This window comes from Arachis ipaensis, chromosome B9, assembly GCF_059453495.1.
Source record: "Arachis ipaensis isolate K30076 ecotype BB chromosome B9, ASM5945349v1, whole genome shotgun sequence".
NCBI lineage: Eukaryota > Viridiplantae > Streptophyta > Magnoliopsida > Fabales > Fabaceae > Arachis > Arachis ipaensis.
This window is the reverse complement of record NC_142444.1, coordinates 1,726,315-1,742,991: the sequence shown is the minus strand read 5'-3', so window position 1 is coordinate 1,742,991 and position 16,677 is coordinate 1,726,315. Positions and strand designations below refer to the sequence as shown.

Below are 16,677 nucleotides of genomic sequence, written 5' to 3'. Positions count from 1 at the left end.
GCACACGCAATGGCTAAAGCAGCTAAAGCGAAAATTCTGTACTCAAATTGGAGCATTCAATCGCCTGCAGAAATTCGTAATATTATAGAAAAAAAAAAGTTTAAGAACACAATATTGACAAAAAACATGGGATTCAGTGCAACGAATTTTGAGGTGAAAAAAAATTATCATCCAAACAATAAGAAACTAGATCCTCCCCACAAAAAAGAAAAAAAAAAAGAGAAAGAAGAAGAGAGTCATTGATACGATTTTCACAAAAATTCTTCAATCGGAGACAATGTTAAAAATGAATGCAGTTAATTGGATTTCAAATGGAAGAGATGCACCAACATAATCTATGGCGTTGATGATTCACGAAACCGCCGGCCAACATTCCTGTCCTCCCTCCTACACAGAGGCACGTTGGAGCTCTGTTCATGGAAGAGACTAAATCGGACGTTTTGGAACGACCTTGAAAGACCCACCTCGTCATCTTCGTTGTTGGCGGCGTTGGAGATCCCTGCACTGAGGAGCTTGCTCGTCCTCTTCGTCGCTTACCTCGCTGGAGCTTGCTACGCATAGGAGCTTGCTACGCATAGGAGCTTGTCCGTCGTCTTTTTCACTGGCCTCGTAAGAGCTTGTTGCACAGAGAGCTTGTTGTCATCGTCGTCGTTGGCTTTGACAGAATTCGCGCGCAGAGGAAGTCATCCGCAACAACTAGAAAGCATAATTCATGGGTATGGAGGCTATTCACACTAACGACGGCCATGGAAGGCATGTCTAACGCAACATTAGCTTAGGAAGCGGGTCGGGTGGTTCTTGGAGTCGGGGTTGGGTTGTTGGGTATAACCCAAGTCCAAAAAAAATGTTAAATGTTTATACAATTAATTTGGCTTAGTCGAGTGGTCAGCTCACTTGTTTGTTTAAACAAGTGTCGGAAGTTCGAATCTTGTTTTACGTATGCAATAACTTATTAGCCAGCGGCATAATTTTAAATGGAGCCTAGATCGACAACGAATTAGTTATTGGCCTATTTGAAATACTGTGAAAACAAAAAAAGTTAAATGTTAATACACATTCTAATAATTTAATGGATAAATTGTAAAACAAAAATTTCTCCCTTTTTCTTTGTTAACTTGATAAAATTTTTTTCAAAGACTGATTTCAAAAATACTAATTTTTTTATAACTTTTTAAAACAAAAAATTATTAAAATATTATCTAATCTTTATCCTGTCCATTAATATTGATGTAGGATCTACGAGTTCACTCCCATGTAAGCTCATAAGAAGAGAAGTTTCTTAAAATATTATATAACCTTATATATATAATCGCATTGAATTTGGACAATTTTATAATTAAGTTTGTATTTAAATTAAAATCTCGAATTAGATTGTATATTTGCTTTCATTTTTTATAACATATCCAATCTGTTGCGATGTACAATCTATTTCGATAGACCCATTTATTTTTCGAGTAAATCTCCATATTTGTTGTTGTTTTGTTTTATATAAAAAAATTGATCTTTTTCTGTTTATATTTGAATCATTCAATAAAAAATACCTTAAAGAAAAGCAACACATACAAATCCTAACTCAGAATAATTTCTAAAAGAATAAGAGTGAATAATTATTTTTAATTATAAAAAATTTAGACGCTGATAAAAGTAATCATAAAATCTAAACTAATGTTATATTAATAAAAAAATATTTTTTTTATTTTATTGAAATAAAAAGCTCAACACAATAAGGTGTAGCATTTAGAAAGTCCAGAGTTACAATACAAACACTAAACATAAAAATCGTAGTTATCTCCAGCATTGCCATCAACAACTAGACGGAACAAAGCCAATCCACTCTTTGTAGTTCCTAATCGACTTAGTAATAACTTCTGCAACGCATGTTTCTTGATTTCTGAAAATCCTGGCATTCCTTTCCAGCCACGTATTCCAAATGATAGCAAAAAAATCAATTAGCCACCTGTTACGTTCGACTTTTCTTACAGGAGCTCTTGTCCAACTTTCGAAGTGTTACTTAATGGTTCCTGAAATAGACCAAAATTTATTATAGGCGTATAACTAAGCACACCACGCCTACCACGTGAACTCACAGCCAATGAATAAGTGGAAATCATTCTCAGTTTCTTTTTTACATAAAACACAAATCATATCCCCGTGATCAATAATGCCCAATCTAATCAATCTTTCCTTAGTATTGACCCTACCAACTAACACAAACCAGGTGAATAGCTCAACTCTTGGTGGTACTAGTCCTCTCCATATAGATTTAGTGAAACTATAACTCGTAATGTCCTCTGAGAAAGTCTCAGCCTGCAAAGCTTGCACAAATAAGTTAGTAGAGTAAACTCCTGATCTATCAAATTTCTATACTATTATGTCCTCCCTCTCACTTGTTAACCTGACAGATTGTAGAATTCCATGAAGTTGGTTAACTAATTCTAACTCCATTGGAATAGTACCATTCTCCAATGAAAGTTTCATATCCACTCCAACCCATCCCACAACCCATAGTCCCTTCTTACAAATCCGACTTGATATGAAACCGAGAAAAGTCTTGGAAATACATCCTGCAACACACCACATGATAACCAATTATCTTCCTAGAAATGAATTCTTCTACCATCTCCTAACTCTAATGATAACCCTCTGACCATCTTATCTCTCGCTTGATGTTTTCTTATCTGCAATTGACAAATGTCCCTCCACGGACCCTTTATATTAGGAGCTGGCTGACAAGAAAGAAGGACATTTGGATTCAAGTCATTGCAGGAGCACACAATTTTCTTCCATAATGGGCAATCCTCATTTGAAAACCGCCACTACCACTTGAACAACAATGCTGTATTCCGGAGCACTGCATCGCCCACGCCCAAACCCCCGAAGCGTTTTGGAGCTTGTACAATATCCCACCTTACCAAAGGTACCCCATCCCTTCCGTCCTCGTTACTCCACAAGAACCTCCTCTGCAAAGATATCAACTTATCTGCTACTGCTCTAGACATCTTATATAAATTAAGATAGTAAACTGACAGACTATTAAGCACAAATTTGATGAGTACCAGCTTACCATATTTATTAATCGTTTTGGCTTTCCATAAATTAAGTTTTTCTTCTACTTTATCTATAATAGGTTTTCATGTATTGACCAATTTCAGATTCACTCCCAAAAAAATACCAAAATATTTATAAAAAAAAATATTTAATAGTTAATTTTTGTTAATTCTATTAAAAAATTACTTAAAATTATCAAATTAATCCTATTATCATGATCAACCTTTGAAATTTCCAATCCAATTGCAATAACAACAATCAAAAGTTCAACATCACCACTAAACTTTCATAATCTTCTTCAACCTATATAGCACACTTCATCTCCATAACCTCCATAACATAACACAAGAAATAATATTGGTTATAATTTTGCCTCCTCTTTTTTTTTTTTTTTTTTGTAAGAAATTTCTTTAATTTTTTACTTGTCCTTGACCTCATGCAAGTCGCAACAATTAAGAATGTCATTACATAGCATGGAGAATAAGATCTCATGTCCCCATTCCATAAAGAGAAATTAAGGATTGAGAAAGGTGCTTCAGATTAGCCGACAGGATAGTGAGCTGTAAATGAGTTAATAATCCACCGTGTTTAAAGCATAATTCTTTTATAATAGATAACTATCAAAATTTATAACCAACTTGAATTGGTCGAGTGGTGAACTCACTTGTCTACTTAAGTAAGTGTTGAATGTTTGAATCTCGTATTGTGCATGTAGGACATGTAGGATACCGTGGAAAACAAAAAAAAAATTATCAAAATTTATTATTTAATTATAAACTTATTTTTAAAATTTTTTTAATTTAATTTAATAATTTAATAATATATTTTATTCTATATTTTTAAATATTAATAATTAATTAATAGACAAAAATAACAAATTTTAAAGATGTTCTAACATTCTTCATTCTGGACCAATAAATAAAATGCATAAATGAAACCTATTTTCTATATTAGTTTAAGTCATTGGGCTTTACTTGACAAAAGTTGACTGCAATGGCAATGAGAGAGTCACTTTTGGAATTGTTTTATGAAAGGTTTTTGTTAAGTCGTTAAATATTAAAAGAATGAAAATAATGTTGGTGGAATTTGATAAAATTTAACTTTTCATCCTTATAAAAATATTTATTTTTTATCCTAATAAAAAATTTTGGTTTCAGTGCAATAAAATAAAAATAATTTATTTTATTCTTATTTTTAGTTTATTCTGTTAAGAAAACTAAAATGTTGATATGATAAAATTTAGCCTGAATTTCTTTATTTGTTTTGGATAATAATGATTGAAATTAAATTATATATAAATAAATAAATTCTACTTAACTTTTTATTTTAAGGAGGAGGATATACGAGTTCTCTATCAATTTCCTTTTTTTTTTTTTAATTCTTGTCTTTACCTTTGTTTTTCTTTTTCTATTTTCATTATCCCTTTTTCTTTTCTTCGAAGTTAAAACCAGCGGGAAAATTCTTTTAAATTAAATGGTGCGTGACTAGAGATCCAATATTTATTCTAAGTTTGTAACCAATTGTGTTATTCGGATTTTCTTTAAAATATTTAGAATTTTTTATTAGTTCGATGGTTTGAATTATTTGATCTGTTAATTTACTTTAGTTACTAAAAATCCAAAATTAACATTTCAATCTATGAAATTATATTTTGCCAATGACTTTGTAACTTAACTAGTCAAACACTTTATAAATAGATTACATCCTTTATTTATAAATAGACATTTTTCATCATACACTTACAACAATATCCAAACACCTCTTAATATACAATTTCATCATAAATACTAACAATAAAGATATTTTGCACATAACTATTCATATAATAAGTTTCGTTAAATTTAATACTTGTTTAATAAAAATAATTAGATGAATACACATGTATAGTTATTTTCATATGAAATTAATAATTAAAAATTATTAGATAATAATTTAATCGAACATATCAAATTATTTAGCGATTCTTAATTAATAACTTCGTATAAAGTCAAGTCCATACTTGTTTTTATCAAAATAACTTAGATGAAATCAATAAATAAATAATATAGTTTTTCTAATTTTGTTAAAAAAAAAAAAGAAAAAAAAAATATAATTTGAAGGGTAAGATGATAAGATCTACATTGATTTGCCAACTTCCTAGGAATGATTTATGGTTGGATGTTATGTACCACCATGTAGTGACTTCACTTAAAAACAAACTTTTTTTTTTACCACATCACAAAAAAGGAAAAAAAAAAAGGAGGGGGGGGGGGGATTAAATACCAAAATGAAATAATCAAAATAAATATATGTCTAAATCACAGCAAAAGCATACAAGTTTAATTTCCTCCATCAAATGAAACCATGAACACAAATTAAAGTAAACCAAAAATGATTGATATTCCGATCATCAATTGTCTTTATGAGATTCTTTTCCCCTTTCATCATATGTATTTTTTGTTTTTTTAAAGAAAAAAATATATTATCCTAAAAAAATAATACAATACAAATGATGTGTATATAATTTCAGAACAGTTATTGACAATCATTCACAATTGTGTAGAGTTAGATATTATTATCATCATCGTGATATTAACAAGGTACCAACTATGTCCCATTAGATATACTCTCCACCTAGAAGGACATAGAATAAATAAAAAACAAAAATTAAAAATTAAAAATTAAAAAAATGAAGTAAAATATGGGAAGGGTATCTTTCCCTTTGTGAAGGGTTTGGTTTGTGCATTGGTTGCTAATATGTTTATGTATGTTTGAATATATATCACTTTCACGTTCCCGTTATCATTAGTGCTTAATTTAGTAAATATTTTTATTTATAACATTCTTCTTTGTACAATTTAATATATCTGGAGAAAAAATAGGAGAGTTTTAAATTATTAATTAAGATATATAATAAATGCTAATAATTTTGGGATATTATTTATACCAGATTAGCTAATATATATTCTAAACCAACGCAAGTTGGCACAGATGGATGAGGATCTGTGTCCTTTAACCATCTCTCTCTGATTTCATATTCACTGGAGAATGGGAATGGAGCTTACTTACTTGGGAGGGTCACCTACTTTGTCTCTGCAGGGATTAGTCATTGGACTTTCGGCCTGATAGATACTCTGGTGTAAACAAAAAAAAAAAGCTAATATATATTTTAAGAGTACAAGTTAAAATTATAAATTAAAATATTTTTTAAATGTAAAGTTTAATTTTTAATATATTTATTGTGCATTCATTAAGATAAAAAAATAAAAATTTTTTAAATGATTGAAAATACATTAGGACATGAGTATTAACTATTGTCTATTAAGTATTATGTGGATGCTACATAAAAATAAAAAAAGATGAAAAAATGATAAAAATTATTTTTAATAGATAATTAAATATTTATTTAAATGAATGTGTTATTTTATTATTATTGTTTTTTTAAAATAAATTATAAAGCCCTCTTTATTTTTCCTCTATAAAAATCATATTATCATAGTATTGTCTTTAAAATTAAGCCTTATTTTTCAATTGCTGCTTGGTATGTGGTCCCCATTAGGCATTTGGTAGTTCAAATCCAAAATTCCAGGTTGTCTCTTTAATTCCTATTTATGATATTACAATTAAACACCCTAAAAAAAGGGTAAAAAGAAAAAAAAGAGAAGAAGCACTATATAAGACTTTTTTATTTGCAATAGCAACGAATATAAAACAAGGAAATTTTGAACTTCTAGACTAATATTTTATTGTATTTTAAATATTTTTGTTTGTAATGTTAGTGTGTTAGCTAGATTAGTTGGCTGATTAGCTATAATCAATTTTAGTTGTAGTAGTTAGTACAGTTTCACTAATATATATATAAAATATTTGATAAATTTAGCAAAGGGCAAATCACAATAATAAACCAAGGGAAGCAAAATTTTACACAAATTCGTCAAACTAAAATTTGCTTCATGAATCCACCAATACACATTTATATGTAGTTCGAATCAGCCTGATTCGAACTCCATTTCTACATAATTCGAACCAGCTTGGTTCGAATTATACACAAACACACGCACACACTAATTCGAACCAGCTTGGTTCGAATTATACACTTATTAAAAAAATTAATAATTTAAAAATTAAAAAATATATATTTTATTTTATACATTACAAAAAAAGCTAACAAAATATTTAATTACGAGACTTCTTTGAAATATTAATGAGCTATCAATTCGAATTCCATACAATACTCTTTTGTCCATTTTTAATAGCTCATGAATATTTTTTAATAAATTTTTTAAATAAATTTATTTAAATTATACTACAAAAAATATTTGATCCTATGCAAAACAATTTTAAAAAAATGGCTTAAAAAATGTTAAGAATACTATAAAAATTTGTAACGTTCTAATGACTTAGGACATTAAAGAAATACTCTACATAGTCAATAATAATTTAGAAATTAAAGAAAAAATATTTTTATCATATATTTACCTAAATCACTAGAATATTATAAATTTTTATAGTACTCATAATATCTTTTAAGCTATTTTTAAAAAATTATTTTGTATAGAATAAAATATTTTTTTAATTGTTTTATATGGAATAAAATATTTCCTTTTATTTCTAAATTATTATTGACTATGTAGAGTATTTTATTTAAAATTTGAGTACATGTATGTATTTACCTAAGTTAGAATGTTACAAATTTTTATAGTACTCCTAACATTTTTTAAGCCATTTTTTTAAAATTGTTTTGCAGGATCAAATGTTTTTTGTAGTATAATTTAAATAAATTTATTAAAAAATATTCATGAGTTATTAAAAATGGACAAAAGAGTATTGTATGGAATTCGAATCGATAGCTCATTAATATTTTAAAAAAGGTCTCGTAATTAAATATTTTGTTAGCTTTTTTTAATATATAAAATAAAATATATATTTATTTAATTTTTAAATTATTAATTTTTTTAATAAGTGTATAATTCAAACCAAGTTGGTTCAAATTAGTGTGTGCGTGTGTTTGTGTATAATTCAAACCAAGCTGGTTCGAATTATGTAGAAATGGAGTTCGAATCAGGCTAGTTCGAACTACATATAAATGTGCATTGGTGGATTCATGAAACAGATTTTGGTTTGGCGGATTTGTATAAAATTTTGCTCCCTTTGGCTTATTTGAGTTCTTTACCCTTTAGCAAAATATATAAATAAAATTAATTATTATTTTCTCGCTTATAAGAATAAGTTTAGTATTTTGATTGGAATGAGTTTATAATTTTAGAATTATGTTATTTTGCTAAGTTAACTCTTAGAGTTAAATGTTATATAAATAAACAGTTTCCATTTAAATATTAGTAATTTATCTTACAGAATAATATTTTCTCCCTCATATATTAAGAGAAAAAACATAATATTTCAATTTCTCCTCGACCAATTACCATATTGAATTTAACATAATCAATTAGAAAAACTTAACTGTACTTATAATTTATTATTGGAATAGTATTAATTTTTGAAAATGCAAACATAGTTAGACTTTGATGAGACTTTGAGAGGTTTGCAATGAGTGAAATCATAAAGAAAAGGTAATTAATTAATTAATTGATGATTAAATACAGTAACACCAACTGTACTTCAACCCTTTCTGACTTTATCCATTCAAACTAAAGTACCGCTAACATATATTTATCTTAATAAAAAATAATCCTCTAAAGATAATACTGTATATTTGACTTATATTTCCTATATTAGATTATAAATATTTGGTATCGGTTAGCAGCATGAGAACAAATAAAAAAAAAAATTAAATAGAATAAACAAATCTGAAAAAGGAAGATTAAATTAAAAAAAAAGATTAAGTGACATATAACTACTCTATTTCAAAATAAGGTGTAAATTAATAATAAAAATATTCTCAAAATATTTTTAGATATACAGCCGTTCTTAATAAAATTTTAGATATTGGATTTTAATTTTTTTTGCAAACATAATCATAAAATAAGATATTTTATTTTTAAAATTTGATAATTCTACTATAAGTGATTTTTTTGTGAGGATTTTATAAATGATTAAACATTTTTAAGAAATTAAATAGCTATTCAGATATTTTAACATTTTTTAAATAAATACACCAATTTGTAAAATATAAAACTCATCTAATACTTATAATAAATTTTATTATTATTATTATTATTATTATCATATTTTAAAAATCTTTATTATTAACATATTTTAAAAGAACTGCCAATGAGTTATAGTTCAAATGACATAATCTCTTTATATTTATCTAAGAGATCGCGGATTCAAACCTCCCTAATTTTGGTAAGAAAAGAAAAACATATTCTAAAAAAAAACTAGTGATTTTCTAACTAGACAATATTTTTTTTGTTGGATTATCCAAAATATAATAAAATAAAATAAAAACAGAGAAAGAGAAAAGGGATGTGTTATCGGATAGGATGCTTTGCACGCCATTCAAAACAGCTTACGTCAGCGTCCCTAAGGCCGTTTCTTGCTGAATCTGAAAGCTCAGCTCCCACGATATTCTCAGCTCACCAATCACAATCCTCTGCACCCATGACCACCGGAGCCACTAATCACACACCCTTCATTCTTCCCATCATACTCATCACCGACACCCTACTTCCATCCAATGCTGGAAAATCACCCTCGGTCCCACCAATTACCTAACGCATACGGAATATTCCTCTATGCCAACAATCATAATATATATAGAGTCTTATGATATTCATTTTTTTTTACAAAAAATTGGTATAATACATTTTTTTTAATGATATGCGATTATAGTTTAATACAGTTAAAAATAAAAATTAAATTTATAAAAATATAAACAGTATAATTTCTCTTAAATGTTTTGGTCATAACTCTTATATATTGTTATATGTTGTTATTCTTGTTAACTTTTTTCTTAAGCGAAATAAAGCATAATAGCCCCTTTCTTAATATTTATTTTTGCTTAGTTTAAATTATTTGAGTAAGTAATAAGAAAACTAATGATACCAAAGCTTTAAGGTGATGATCCAATTTGATTGCCGCGTTTATTTATAAGGATATACGATGGTGTCCTCTTTATCACACGAAGAATATAAAAATAATACATTGAATTACTCTTTTATTCGTACCTACTTAATCTGATTTAATTTGAGATGAATATCAAATAAAAAATTTTGTATTTATATAAAAAATATTTAACCACTAAATCAAGATCTTTAATTAAAAATTTGATACTTTTATTTTTTATAAGAAAATTAAATTTATTTAATAATATATACATACTAAATTATAATTCCAAGATCTTCTCAAATTATTGGATATTACATTTTTTTTTATGATTCGCGAAATCGTAGATAGAGTCGAATATCCCCAAATTAAGGACGATAATATTAAAATTGACATGTTATAAACATAAGTATAGAGTAAGATTGAATTTTAGTAAAAAATAAATTCACGAGTAGGATTAGAATTAGGTCTAAATCCTATCATATTATATTCATTATCACTTCTATATTGAATGGAGACACACTTTTTTTTTTTATTTTTTATTATTATTACTATCAAAATATATTCTTAATTCTAAATTTTGTGTGAAAAAAAAATAAAGATAAATTAGATTTTTTTTGTTTGTTCTCTCTTATATTTAGTTTATTATTAAATAAAATATAAAAATACTAATTTTTATATTTTTATTTTTTGTGTTATATTTTTAGTATTTTATTTTATCATATTTTTAAAATCAAATGCAACCTAAGTTGCATACAAAAAAAAAAAAAGAAAATGAAAAAAATGCTACCAAATTAGTAAAATTTATTATTTTTATCCAACAATTAACTATTAATATTTAAAAGTGTTAGTTAAAAATATAAAATTAGACTAATAAACTAAATATATTGAGTTGCTAGCCAAAAGTACGGATTACTATAAATTAAAAATTACTGACTCTCAAACTTTTGTTTATAAAAAATTATTTTTTAATTTTAAATTAATAAGAGTAATTAAGCATTAAGCTGAAAGAAATTTCAATAGTTTTTTATTTTCGTATTTGTTTTTTTTTTCTTTTTGGAAATTATATGTATTCTCTATAAGAGATGGTTAAAATTGAGTTAATAAGACAACATTATGAGACTAATTTTTTTTAACGGAGTTTTAATATACAAAACTAGAACCATCATACATAAAAGCAATTAGGCATGTATAACTTGAAATATTTTCATTTAATAGGGTTTACGTTGCAAGCAATTATTTTTGTGTCACTTAGAATATAATAATAATTTTTTTGGGGTAAATTATAAATGCCAAGCAAAAATCCAAACAACTTAGATTTAGCTTACTAAAGTTTCTTTAATTTTTTTTAAGATATGTTTGTACTTTCAAAGAAGTATAAATATTTTATTTTATATTTTGTAAATAAAATTTATCCTTTTTTATTGGTCAACAGCAAATAATGCTAGTAAATGATTATTATAACAAAAAAACCATAAATAGTTAAATACATTGAATCAAATATTCGCTTACAAAAATATATTAATATCAATTATATTAGGTATATATTAAAATTAATCATTAAAGTTAATTATTAATATATTAAAAATAAATTAAATAATATTTATATTAATATATAAAATATATAATAATTAATTTTAATGATTAATTTTAATATATAAATAAAATTTTTGTATGAATATTATCACCTACGTAACCAGAGTTACACTATATAACCTCTCCAAGTAAATCTACCATATGTCCGCAGCATACCAAAATAAATAAAATAATAAATAATATAAAAAACTACCATATATCCGTGTGTAACACACTCTCCATTCTCCAAAATCATTTTCCTCTCTCCCGCCTTAATTTCATTCCATTTCCTCACTCATCCACCGTTCAAATCACTTCAAATCTAATGACACCAAATCCAACGGTCACAAAACAGGGTACAACATAACGTTCGTAACTTTCACGTACCCCATCATTCTCTCCCCCGCTATAAAACCGCAAGCCTCGCCGCACTCGAGCTCACATTCTCTCCGTGACTTACACTCCATTTCTCTCTGTGTTCCGGCGAACGCCGCTTTACATTTTTCCGGTGAGGTAACCGGCGGAGTTAGGTTTTTTCCGGCGAGAATGGGAGGGGCTATTCTGTCGGAGCTCGCGACGGAGATAGTGATTCCGGTATGCGCCGTCGTCGGGATCGTGTTCTCACTGGTGCAGTGGTTCCTCGTTTCAAAGGTGAAGCTCACACCGCACGCAACGTCGTCTTCGAGTGGTAACAGCAACAACAACAACAACGGGAAGAACGGTTACGGAGATTACCTGATCGAAGAGGAGGAAGGAATCAACGACCATAGCGTCGTGGTCAAGTGTGCCGACATTCAAAGCGCCATCTCCGAAGGTGAGATCTGAGCTTTTCTTACTTGAGATCTCGTTGTGTCGTCGGTTTATTTTTCTGGCGTGTCGTTTTTGGAGCTGAATCTAACGTTTTGTGTTTTGTTTTTTGTTTTTCTTATTTGTTCGGTTGAGTAGTTGTGTTAGTAAATAGTTATGCTTTCGAAAGGATAAGCTTGTTAGTGCTTGTTTGGATTTAAAGTGTTCGTGTTTCTGTGCCGTTTGCGGTCTTAACGACTGTGTAGATTAAGTTCCCGAATTATTGGAATTGAATGCTACTACTAGATATTATCGTGAATAGTGGATACACAAAGATCTAGCTTTATCTGTTTATCTGAAAGCCTGAAATATAGCTGTTGTCAAAATATCTTAGTGTTTTATCACTTTATGGTTTAATATGAAGTCGTTGTTTTTCTTATTATTAATCTGCTATTATTAGTACATCCGTCCTATTATTATCTAGTGTTAGTGCGGTTATTATTTTTAGTTGTTGTTATTATTATTTTGTAATAAATTAATAATTAATTAATAATCCATCTAGTACTGTTGATATTTTACTGTGGGGTTTTATCATATTACAAATTGTTCTGATTCCAAGAATGATGGAAGCATCCTAAATCGGTATATATCCTGCTGCCTGTATAAATATTATGATTTTGATGAAGAAAGTAATTTGCTTTAAAATAATCAACCTGACTGTGGTGGTTCCTTAATCTAGAATGCTGATACCTAATCACCGCATGGCATGTGATAGACTAATATGGCACATTGCTGATTTGCTTACACATTTAGTGTTGGGACTTGGATGGGTATTTTGGTCTTTGTACTTACAAGCTCTGAATTTGTTTGCAGGTGCCACATCCTTTCTTTTCACTGAATATCAGTATGTGGGAATCTTCATGGTTGCTTTTGCGGTTCTGATCTTCCTTTTCCTGGGTTCTGTGGAAAGCTTCAGCACCAAGAGCCAGGCTTGCACATATGACAAGACTAAGATTTGCAAGCCAGCCCTTGCAACTGCATTGTTCAGTACTGTATCATTCTTGCTCGGTGCTTTGACTTCGGTTCTCTCTGGTTACCTTGGGATGAAAATTGCAACCTATGCCAATGCCAGGACAACCTTGGAAGCAAGAAAGGGAGTTGGGAAGGCTTTTATCACTGCATTCAGGTCTGGTGCAGTGATGGGTTTTCTGCTTGCAGCAAATGGTCTTTTGGTGCTCTACATTGCCATTAATGTCTTTAAGATATATTATGGTGATGATTGGGAAGGTCTTTTTGAGGCTATAACTGGTTATGGCTTGGGTGGATCTTCCATGGCTCTGTTTGGGAGAGTTGGTGGTGGTATCTATACCAAGGCTGCTGATGTTGGTGCTGACCTTGTAGGAAAAGTTGAAAGAAATATCCCTGAGGATGATCCAAGAAACCCTGCTGTAAGTCACATTTCCCCCCTTTCTACTTCCTTTTTCCATTTTCTTCACAGGAAGAATTGATTGAAGAATAATGTAGTTATCTCATCAGTCCTCCCTGTATTTGCTGAAACAATTGATCCATTTTCATGATCTTATCAGGTGATTGCTGACAATGTTGGTGACAATGTTGGAGATATTGCTGGGATGGGCTCTGATCTTTTTGGCTCCTATGCTGAATCATCTTGTGCTGCCCTTGTTGTTGCTTCCATTTCCTCATTTGGAATCGACCATGACTTCACTGCCATGTTGTATCCCCTACTTGTCAGCTCTGTGGGCATTCTCATCTGTTTGATTACTACTCTCTTTGCAACTGATTTCTTTGAGATCAAAGCCGTCAAGGAAATTGAACCAGCATTGAAAAAGCAGCTTATCATTTCTACAGCACTCATGACTGTTGGAATTGCAATTATTAGTTGGCTTGCTCTCCCATCGACCTTCACTATTTTCAACTTTGGAGCTCAGAAAGAAGTTAAGAGCTGGTACGTTAAGTTTGTTTTAATGTTTTTTTATGGGAAAAAATTGTTTGTTGAATTTCTTGGCCTGGTTTTGTATATACATAGTATTGCTTTAGATTATTCCATTAAAACCTCGTGTCTCCGTTTCTTGATTATATTCCCATATTTCATTTATTTTTGTTATCTTGGATTGTTGATAACGTTTTTAATAGAGTTGTTTTTACATGGTTGACATTTTCAGGCAGTTATTCCTATGTGTGGCCGTAGGACTCTGGGCTGGACTTATTATAGGGTTTGTCACGGAATATTATACAAGCAATGCTTACAGGTAGCTGAATGCTGAGTTTCTGACGTGCCTTACTATATTTCATTTATAGATAGATGTGTAATGCCCTTAACTTCCTTTTTGTGATTGACTTTCAGCCCTGTACAAGATGTTGCTGATTCCTGCCGGACTGGAGCTGCAACCAATGTCATCTTTGGCCTTGCGCTAGGATACAAGTCTGTCATTATTCCTATTTTTGCCATTGCCATAAGTATCTTCGTAAGTTTCAGTTTTGCTGCAATGTATGGAATTGCTGTGGCTGCCCTTGGAATGCTTAGTACCATCGCTACTGGATTGGCTATTGATGCCTATGGACCTATCAGTGACAATGCTGGAGGCATTGCTGAAATGGCTGGAATGAGCCATCGTATCCGCGAGAGAACTGATGCACTTGATGCTGCTGGCAACACAACTGCTGCCATTGGCAAGGTAATTTGAAGCTTTTAGAGTGGTTGCATACATTCAGCCTATATTTTTGTTCAAATGACTATGGCGTTACATCTATGCTAAAATATAGATTAGTATCTATAGCCTTTATCTTAATTAAGAACGAGTTAAAAAATATTCTAATGTTATTGATTACTTCTTATCCTCTGGTCATTTCATCATGATTATCAACCCAAAGTTACACCTGAGTTATGTGTTCTATTCTTCCATCACTAGGGATTCGCCATTGGATCTGCTGCTCTGGTATCTTTGGCCCTATTCGGTGCCTTTGTCAGCAGAGCAGGAATTTCAACTGTTGATGTCTTGACTCCCAAGGTCTTTATTGGACTCTTAGTTGGCGCCATGCTCCCCTACTGGTTCTCTGCCATGACCATGAAGAGTGTAGGAAGTGCAGCTTTGAAGATGGTTGAGGAAGTTCGCAGGCAGTTCAACACCATTCCAGGACTCATGGAGGGTCACGCCAAGCCTGATTATGCCACATGCGTCAAGATTTCCACTGATGCATCCATCAAGGAGATGATTCCTCCAGGTGCCCTTGTCATGCTTACACCACTCATTGTCGGTACCTTCTTTGGTGTGGAAACTCTCTCAGGCGTTCTTGCAGGTGCTCTTGTTTCTGGTGTGCAGGTAATATCAGTTACTAAGACTGCATTATGTGAAGTTCAGTTGGAAGTATTGTGTTCCAACATTCCTGTCAAGTTTTCTGAATCTTTGTTCTTTTGAATTGTTTTTTCAGATTGCAATATCAGCATCAAACACTGGTGGTGCCTGGGATAATGCCAAGAAGTACATTGAGGTAAAGATTTTTAAACTGGAACTTTTTTGAGAATGCTTTTTTTTTTTTCTATTATGGAATTTTCATTGTGTTTGTTCATTGGATGATAAAATTCGCTGGCAATTTCTTATTTCAGGCCGGTGCATCTGAGCATGCTAGGACCTTGGGACCAAAGGGATCTGATCCACACAAGGCAGCTGTTATTGGTGACACCATTGGTGACCCTTTGAAGGACACTTCTGGGCCTTCACTCAATATCCTTATTAAGCTTATGGCCGTGGAATCACTCGTCTTTGCTCCATTTTTTGCCACCCATGGCGGCCTTCTTTTCAAGCTCTTTTGAATGAGTGGGAGCCACTCTGGTAGTAGAGGCTTCTTTTACTTTTAAATCCTATTTTTTGTCGGAGCTTTCAGTCGCTTTTTTGCCTTTTATTTTGTACCAATCAATAGCTTCTTTCCACCTTTAGGTAGCTTCTTCGATTATGAGAATTCCAAATTTGTCACAAGAACTAGATTTTGCCGACAAGGATTTTCAATTAATTTTCCGGCTTTGGAAGATGCCAATGTTTTTGGGAAATATCATTATTATCAATTTCAAAGATAGATTGGACGGTGTGATTCTTCATTCTTGTAATCTGATTTCAGGACCCGTAGTAACTTCGAATATTAGGAAAGGGGTTTTCATATGCTTTTATACCAAGAGATTTACTATTAAAAAATGACGAAATTTTTTGTTCAAAGAGCATGTAACAACTCGATTCCATTTGCTTAAAGAGATCAATCATCAATGCCGTA

The 16,677-nt window shown here is 30.3% G+C and overlaps 1 protein-coding gene across 1 annotated transcript; it reads left to right on the top strand.

Moving 5' to 3' along the window:
- The first annotated feature begins 11,841 nt into the window (after positions 1-11,841).
- LOC107617887 (pyrophosphate-energized vacuolar membrane proton pump) lies at positions 11,842-16,490 on the top strand. The gene is made up of 8 exons (XM_016319764.3): positions 11,842-12,421; positions 13,267-13,841; positions 13,980-14,359; positions 14,577-14,663; positions 14,759-15,089; positions 15,324-15,734; positions 15,844-15,903; positions 16,019-16,490. Exons 1-8 carry the CDS (start codon positions 12,154-12,156, stop codon positions 16,223-16,225), a joined length of 2,319 nt encoding a protein of 772 aa, XP_016175250.1. The 5' UTR covers positions 11,842-12,153; the 3' UTR covers positions 16,226-16,490.
- The last annotated feature ends 187 nt before the right edge of the window (positions 16,491-16,677 follow it).